The 8,988-nt window shown below is 47.3% G+C and overlaps 1 protein-coding gene across 1 annotated transcript; it reads left to right on the top strand.

Moving 5' to 3' along the window:
* Positions 1 to 2,722: 2,722 nt before the first annotated feature.
* Positions 2,723 to 8,680, top strand: IRX1 (iroquois homeobox 1). Its single transcript, XM_027741094.2, has 4 exons — positions 2,723 to 3,019; positions 5,609 to 6,623; positions 7,168 to 7,240; positions 7,610 to 8,680. Exons 1-4 carry the CDS (start codon positions 2,756 to 2,758, stop codon positions 7,665 to 7,667), a joined length of 1,410 nt encoding a protein of 469 aa, XP_027596895.1. The 5' UTR covers positions 2,723 to 2,755; the 3' UTR covers positions 7,668 to 8,680.
* Positions 8,681 to 8,988: the final 308 nt, after the last annotated feature.

Below are 8,988 nucleotides of genomic sequence, written 5' to 3'. Positions count from 1 at the left end.
AGAAGATTTCGACAGCGTCGGTACCTTATCCCACCTTTATTTACCTGCAACCCTTGTAATGTGACACTTCCATTCTCGAAATAAGGCTGTAAATTTCAAGCCCCACTCAGCTCTGTTATGGCAGCGCATTTTTTTCTGAGTCTCTCTCCTGCTTTGAGGGTGAGATTTTGGAGCGGGGCAGGGGAGGTACTCCTCTCCCTGTTAGACATAGGAAGGGGAAAGTTCGTTATTTCCAGCTGATGGGAGAAGGAAGTTTAATCGACACTGTGAAACGCAGCGGTTCCTTGGAGCGGAGAGGGAAGGGTTGGCCGGGGTTGGAGACACCCGGCGGGGGCGTTGGCATGAGGGGAGGCATCTCCCTCCGCTCCCGCGGCGACCAGTCCCCGGCGGGAACCGGGCTGTAGGGTTCAGCCTGCTGCTGCAAGGTGGGAGAGGGGGAGAGAAGCCCAGTGGAGCGGCCCGGCCCTTAGGGGTGGTTCTCGATCTGGGCTCTGGAAAAGAACGGAGACACTCGTCGTTCCCCACACCACACGCCTCCTTCTTCCCTTCCCCCTTTTCCCCGCCAAACACTTGCATCCCGAAAAGCCGCGGGCCTTCGCGTCTGCGGCCCCTCCCGCCGTCCCTTAAGGAAGAGCTCGGCCGCCCCTTCAGCACAAAGACGGAGCTCCTGGGCGGCGGGGATCGCGGCGGTGAGGGCAGGGCCGGGGGCGGCCGCTCCGCGCCCCTCGGCGGGGTCTCTCCGCTGGGGCGGCCCAGGGACAGCAGCAGCGCCCTGCCCGGCCCTGCGGTGCCGTCCCCTCTCCCGGCAGAGCAGGAGCGCCAGCTGGAGTCGTGGGGCAGAGCGCCCCGCGGCTGTCCCACCGCGGCTGGGAAGGTCGGGACAAGAAACGTCCAGCCTGCGGTCCGCCGCCCCCGCGCTCCTCGTTCTCCCCAGTGGGGGTGTTGGGAGAGCCCCGGCAGCGGTGGGGAAAGGAAAGTTTGCGGTGCCGGCCGGGCGGTGCGAGGCTCTGCTGGTCTCGGCGCGGTTCGGGCGAGCCCCACCACGTCGGGGAACCGGACAACACTCAGGCAGGGCACAATGGTGAAAAGCCCTCTCGGTCCCTTGCAGAGGAGTCCTTTGTCTCCCGTTGCACCTTCCACCCCTCTCCAAGGGGGAAAAGGAGAAGAAGAGGGGGAAAATCCTCTCCTCTAGTCATTGTTGTTAATGATCATAATGACAACAGCTCGTTTTGGTACCTTCGTGTGTCTCCCCACCCATACCCCCTCCCTCCCCCACCCTTCTTCCCGCCGATGTGTTTCCTTTGGTCCCCACTGATACGGGTGGATGGAAGTTTTGACAATCTACGAGACACCCGGCTTCCCCTTCCCCTCCACGCCCTCTCGAGAGCGAGGGCTGGAGGTCTTCTGTGCCCCTCGGCATACATGTCGCCGTTGTTGTTTTGCGGGATTATTTATTGCTAATATTCCGAGAACTGTCGCAATGTCTGTGATAATTGTCGCTGAGTGTCAATCCGTCGGCAGGGCATGAGGAGGAGAAAGGGCGGCGGGGAGGATCACATCTCTGCGGGTCTTTTTTTTTTCTGCATTTTTTGTTCCAAGTAAAAATTCTTCTGGGAAGAACTGCTAGGAGCCTCTTGACTTTCAGTAAAGTTGCGTGTACGTGTTCGTGTGTGAATGGCGTTTGTGGGTTGCTATAGATAGATCGCATTTATTTATTTATTTATCTGCCTTTTTTTTTTTTCCTTAATTGTAAATTGTTATAAGCCGCATGGCTGCAAGGCCCCCTTTTCCTCTCACGGCCACTCTCGTTTGTTCCCGAGGCCAACGACAAGGGGGACTCAATGTTAAAGGTGGAAGAAAAAAAAAAAAAAAAAAAAAAAAAACAACAACAACCCAGCAACACAGTTGTTTTTGTTAAAAGGGGACACACTAAGGCTGCGAAACAGCAAAACCCCAATGTTGGACAGCTGTAAAATCGTGTAGACAGGTTGTCATACAGCAGTGGGGGCTTTTCTGAAAGGAGCCCATTGCTAAACATTAAGTACACAGAGAGCCCGGCAGAGCAGCTGCGCGGACACACGCACACGCGCGCACACACACACACGCACACGCAGGCACCGAGGCAGCGGCCCGGGCTGGGCTGAGCACCACGTGCTGCACCGAGGGGGGCGGCGGGCAAGGGGGGGGAGGCGCGGGGCGGTGCTTGCGGCTCAAGTGGGTGCCAATCAAAACATCAACTTCAAATTGTATCTGAAAGATCAGCCTAGGACCTAAGGGCAGACACATCAGTTGGAGCTCAATTGTTGATCAGATCACATCTAAGGGATTTAGGAGCACAGAAGAGCCGAGATTTGAGGAAAGACGCCCCACTGAATCCTTCCACACTCCTCCTCCTCCTCCTCCATACCTAGGGTGCAATATATCTCTGACAGAAAGAAATCAGAACGAAAAAAAGAAAATTATCGGCTCGATTTCTGTTCTCTCGCCCTGCCTGACTCCAGTAAAGAGAGAGGGGGGAGGAAAAAAGAAAGAGAGAGAGAGATCCAGAGAAGCCCGGGTTTGTTCCGCTCCCCTCCCCGGCTCTTCAGCAGGCTCCCTCCTCCCACTTTTTTTTTTTTTTTTTTTTTAATAATTCCCTATTCCTCCCCCCCTTCCCTCCTCTTTTTTTTTTTTTTTTTTTTTTTTATATTTCTACCGCTTCTGTTGCTGCCGCCAGTGCTGCCGCCGCCGCCGCCTCTGTGCCCGCGCCCCGGAGATGTCCTTCCCCCAGCTGGGCTACCCGCAGTATCTCAGCGCCAGCCAGGCAGTGTACGGGAGCGACCGGCCCGGGGTCCTGGCTGCCGCCGCCGCAGCCGCCGCCGCCGCCGCTGCCGCCTCGGGCCGGCCCGCGGGCGCCGAGCTGGGCAGCGGCTCGGCCGCTGTCACCTCGGTGCTGGGCATGTACGCTAGTCCCTACAGCGCCCCCAACTACAGCGCCTTCCTGCCCTACACCGCAGACCTCGGCCTTTTCTCCCAGATGGTGAGTGAGCACCGCGCTGCCCCCCGCGCTGGCCCAGGCCCTCGGGGCGATGGGGCCGGGGCAGCCGGGGAGCCGGGGGCGGGCGGAGGCCGCGAAGCCAAGCGCGGCGGGCGGCGGGGCGGCTGTGGGGGCGGCTTACGCCCGGCCCGGGGTCCGCTGCGGAGAGGGGAGCGTGTCTGCCGGCGGGTCTGCGAAGCAGAGAGGGGCCGGGGGCGGCGGGCCAGGTCTGCAGGAGAAGTCTCCGTCCTCCCCGTCGTTTTCCAGCCGGGCAAAACTCCTCCGAGTTTTTCTTGGCAGTGAAAGGGCTGTCCAGGGCTCCTGCCTTCGTGTTGTCGGCTTTCCTTAGCAACTCGGCTTTTTTTTTTTTTTTTTTTTTTTTTTCCCGTGTTGTTAGTGTTGTTGTTGACGGGTGATATTGTCGGTCCTGCTGTTTCAATGGGCTTTCCAGCGCGCTCCTCTTTCCGCCTGGTACTTTTCTTTGCCGCCGAGCAATAAACAGGTTCCGTCCGAAAGGCCAAAGTCTCGGTACCTGTGGCGCCAGTTTATTTCGAGGCATTTTCCCTAAGCCTTAAAAATGGGCCGTTCTGTTATCTGAACTTTTCATACTGTGATTATGGCGAGTATCATAGATGGGATTTGCATTAAGCGGAGGAGGGTATCTACATCCCATTATACGCATCGGAGCAGAAAGGCATATTGGCGTTAACTTTAAAACAAATTGAAATCTCCCAAACTGTCCTCTGGCTTCTTTCCCTCTTTTCTTTAGAGCGTAATAGTTAGAAAGTGAGGCATATTTTTTTAAAGTAACTATTTTTATCTCCGGTGTCGTTTAAACGTTTTCGTTGCTGGTATCTCCAAAGTTCTCAGCGGCGGTACGCCATAGGTTCCATTTCATTTTCTAAATGTCCCTCTCTTTTCTCTCCCCGACACATAAAAGTGTGAATATTTATAACTGGGTGAATGCAAGGCATAACTTGCTAGGGTTTTTAATACATATATGTAGGCAAGGAGGTAGGTACTCTGTTGAACAAGGTTCAGCATCTGAAAACAGATAATTTTGCTGCTGCAAACATTTCCTGCGAAGTCACGTTTACAGCATGTATTTCCTACTTTTTTTTTCCTCCTTTTTTTTTTTCCTCTTTAACCTTGATTTTGGAAATGTAGTAAAATTTGAGACGGAAGCAATGAGTGATTTACAAGTGGCTTCTTCAAAAGAATTCCCAACAGAGATTACACAAAAATATCATTTCAACAACAATAACAAAAGACAGCGAAATAAAGGGAGTGTAGAAAGCCCACCTTGTAACACATTAAAAAAATTACGCCAGACTACTCCCTGTGTATAAGCAGTGTCTCTGAAATTAAAATATATGACTGTTTTTAACTGTTTGACAAAGTTAAATTAGTTTCTTCGCAGACATTATTGAACAGGTCCATTTTTAAGGCTGACATAAATTACGACAGAGTAATACTAAGAATGTATTTCTGGACTATGAAAAAAAGCGACGTTGCAATAGAAGCAATGAAGAAAGAAAACTGCTTGAAATGTTAGCTATTTTGGAACAGTTCCCATTCCTACTCTCAAAGTATCCTGGTATTTTATTGCAGTGATTTACCATGACGGTGATATTTTGAAATAAATTCTGAATTTCTGAAAAATTTTAAACCGAGAGCTAAAATATTAGGTTAATATCTGGACAATTTGCGGTAATAATGAGGCCTAATGAGGTTGCTAGAAAGATAAAATGTTATTTACCAAAACACCTGATGGGATAATTTGACTTGCTGTGTTTTACTACTGATGATAAAAAGAATATTGATTGCAAATAAATCACCGTCTCTAAACGCTTGTAAACAATTTGCGTTTGCTCTGGCCAGATCAAAGTAAAACTTATGAGGTAAAGTGTCTGCATATCCGTATTCTACAATGCGTGGATCACTTTTCATTCCAGAGTTTAAAGGCTCTTCGAACAGTTAGAAGTTAATGTTTTACTCCAGAATCTTGGTGTATGATCTGGGGAGCGAGGGTGGTGGTGTTGGCTTGTGTGTGGAAAATCTTTTATGTTATTATTGTCTTTGTACTGAAGTTGTGCATTCATGTCCCCAGTCTCGCCTCACTAGGGGCAAAAATAAAGAATGCTGTGCATGCATTTGTAGCATCCTCCTGAATACTTTGCAGATAATCAATCCGACGCTGTGCACGGGCATTAGTTTGTAAGTGCGGTGTAGTACCAGTTTTATCTGTCTGATAATTTCAAGGGCACAGTAAATTGTCTCGCCGAGGCGAAGTTGCTGCATTTCCATCGTTTGATTTGACTTGATTTTCGGAGAAAATACGCACGATGTCTGTCAGAGCTCCGCTTAGCATCTCTCTTTCCTTTTTCTGCAAGAAAGGGGAATCATTTGGGAACAGTCTCTGACCTAAACGTGAAGAGCCTGGAGCGGGGAGGGCCGAATTTGGCTGTGAAGACCTTATGCACCGCTGAAAGGCGTATTCCGGCTCCCGGAGTAGCCTATTCAGGTCTGTTAGAGACGCTAACGAGATAATTGATGTGCTTTTTCCTCTCCGCTTGTCTGAATGTGTTGCAGGGCTCCCAGTACGAGCTGAAAGATAATCCGGGTGTCCACCCTGCTACTTTTGCTGCCCACACTGCCCCCGGCTATTATCCCTATGGACAGTTCCAATACGGGGACCCAGGACGGCCCAAAAATGCCACTCGGGAGAGCACCAGCACCCTCAAGGCCTGGCTCAACGAGCACCGCAAGAACCCTTACCCCACCAAGGGCGAGAAGATCATGCTGGCCATCATCACCAAGATGACCCTCACCCAGGTCTCCACCTGGTTTGCCAACGCCCGCCGGCGGCTCAAGAAGGAGAACAAGGTGACCTGGGGCTCCAGGAGTAAGGACCAAGAAGACGCAAACCTCTTCGGGAGTGACAATGAGGGGGACCCCGAGAAGAACGAAGATGATGAGGAAATTGACCTGGAGAGCATAGATATAGATAAAATTGATGAGAACGATGGGGAGCAGAGCAATGAGGAAGAGGAGGAGAAGCCTGAGCTCCTGAGACAAAACAGTGAAGAGGAGCACTTGGAAAAGGAAAAGGATTTGGCACTGTCAGGGTCTGAAGGGCTGAAACCCAAAGATGCACTGGCCATGGTGAAGGAAGCCTCTGACAACAGCACCAGAATTATCAGTCCCGGGGGACCGAACAATTTACAGATGCCATCTCACAGCAAACCCAAGATTTGGTCTTTGGCAGAGACAGCAACCAGTCCTGATGGTGCCCTGAAATCTTCTCCTCCTCCACCCCCTCCTCCCCAGGTTAACCACACTTCTCCTCAGATCCAGCACCCTGCTTTTCTCCCTAGCCATGGACTCTACACATGTCAGATTGGCAAATTTCACAACTGGACAAATGGGGCGTTCCTCACTCAGAGTTCCCTGCTAAACGTGAGGTCTTTTTTGGGAGTAAATCACCACCATGCTGCTCATCACAATCACCACCTCCAGGCCCAGCAACCATCTTCTGTTTTAACAGCAACCCTGGGAGCCCTAAGCAGTGAAAAACCTTCAGAGAGGACCAGTCCCAAACACATAGGTAATTAATGCATCAGGCATTCACCTCTCCCCCCGCCCCCAACATATGTATATGAACTTCTTGGGAAATGGTGTCACATTTAGCCCTGGTGTAATTGATTGCTTTTAACTGAGTTACAGTTTACTCTAGCCTTGATTTCTGGCCCCCCTCCCAAGCATGTTGATTGCATATATTAAGCCCATTTCATGTAGCCTATTACATTCCCAATCTATACACCCATCAAGTCAAATGAGAGTGCAGGAATAGCACTGTGAAATGTATAGTTTTGAGTTTGCTTTACTTCCCTCCTTCATGACCTTCATCACCCAGCAATTTCAATGACACTAAAAATGTGTCAAGAAAACCTTGCAGACTCCTTAAATACTGAAAGTAGGGAATAGTGCTGTACACACATGCACACACATATCTACATATGTCTCAACAGGAGCGTGAGAGGGACACTCTGCACACTGTCCAGATTCTTATTGTTGTTATTCTAAAATGGTTCTCTTGTTTTGTTTTGTTTTTCTTTTTCTCTCTCCTTTTTTTCCCCCCTGTCTCCTAGAAAGAGAAAATGTACCAAGAACTGACTCCCCACCCCAGCCGCTAAAATCGCCCTTCCAGCCGGTCCGTGACAAGTGAGTTTGTTTGTTTGTTTTCACTGCAGGAATGTTACTTATGCGAAACAGTGTTTGAATAATAAAGACTAATTATAACACCTAATCATCACCATAATAATACATAAAGACAATAAAAACAGCACAGGAGTGGCTGTAATCTTTTCAAATTTAGACTAAATTGCAATTGTACATAGCCAGACTGTAACTTTTCTAAAACTTAACAGACTTCAAAGATCTTGTGTTAATTACACCAGTCAGAATGATTTTTTTTTGGAATTATCTAACACTGGGATGCTATAGGAATAGACGGGCAATTAAAAAAAAAAAAAGATATTTATTTCTGAAAGATTGTTACGTCTTTTTTTTTTTCTCCCTTCCCCCCTGCAGCTCTTTGGCTCAGCAAGAGGGAACACCGAGAATTTTAACAGCTCTCCCTTCTGCTTGATTAAATGATTTGGTGAAAAAATATTACAGAGACTGGTATTAAGGACAGAGAAAAAAAAAAGGAAACGGTATAAACGACTCCCATCAATCTCTTTTTGCAATAAGGTGGTGCAAATCCATAAAAGTGATTACACAAATCTGTAGATGGATCCCCTTCCTCATTGTACCATTTCAGATCGTGTTATTCTAACCATTCTTGGATTATTGGTTTGGTAAATGTTTCCCATGTGTTTGTGGGGGTTTTTTGTTTGTTTTTTTTTTTTTTTTTTCTGTATATAGAGTGATTTCAGATTGTAAATAACACGTCAGCAAAACTTGTCTAAATCATATATTTTTGTCTAATAAACTAAATGAAATTATGAACTCTCTTCAGGTATGTATTCTGTTGCTGCAGATCTTATACATATATTACAAATCTATTCAAACATTTATAATTTGTTTCCTAAAAAGTCAAGTCTCTTTGCCTTTGGGTAACTGAAATTTAAACAGCAAATCCCAGCTTTTAGTGACTCTTAGAGCTATTTTGCTGAACACAAGCTGCGAGCTTCCTTTTTCATGCACGCAAATTTAAGAAGTTGAGTGAAGCTGGTTCTTGACTAGTAAAATTAAAGTTATTTTTTTCTATTGTGATGAACGAGATGTGTTGTGTAGTATCCATTTTCCGGACATAAATGGACCTGACTCTTACTTATGTTATAAAATACATTCTTAAAATGAAAGGGACAAGTTTTCTCATAGTTCCTTAGTTTGCTGTCCAAACTGGTTCTGATATTGGGTCAAGAGCTTTACCGCTGTGGTATACATTCCTACCGAAGACGAAAAAAATCATAGTTTAGGAAAAAGAATTATTTGTAATGATTTGCGCTTTAAATAAACACAGAGGAAATATGACTGTAAAAGATGTTTTCCTGTGAGACTAAACACAATCTTAGCATTTAGAAGAAAAAAAAAAAGGCAGCTCTTACACGTCTCAAAAGAAAGTTCTGCGATTCCGATCTGTTGGTTAAAAATAGAGACAGGATCTACCGTTTTATAAAGGCATTAATCTTCCAAAGATTGTCCGTTAAAATGTGTAATATTTTGAGTGTTTACTTCTTTTTTTTCTCCTAAATGAGAACATTAAATGAGCATTGAGGTGCTAATAAGATACCAGATGGTTGTTGATGGTGGAAAATGGAAAGAAGCAGCTGGGAAAGTCATTAAGAAATAATGCGGTGACGCCCTATCCAAACTGAACCAACCTCAAACCAGGACTTGTCGGAAGCAAGATGAGATTTTTCAAATAAAATATTAATTAAATTCTTGTGAGAGATCAGAATATT

This window comes from Pipra filicauda, unplaced genomic scaffold (assembly GCF_003945595.2).
Source record: "Pipra filicauda isolate LSUMZ 115617 unplaced genomic scaffold, ASM394559v2 scaffold56_size3634133_pilon, whole genome shotgun sequence".
Classification (NCBI taxonomy): Eukaryota; Metazoa; Chordata; class Aves; order Passeriformes; family Pipridae; genus Pipra; species Pipra filicauda.
The sequence above is the reverse complement of the archived record's forward strand: the minus strand, read 5'-3'. Positions and strand labels throughout refer to the sequence as shown.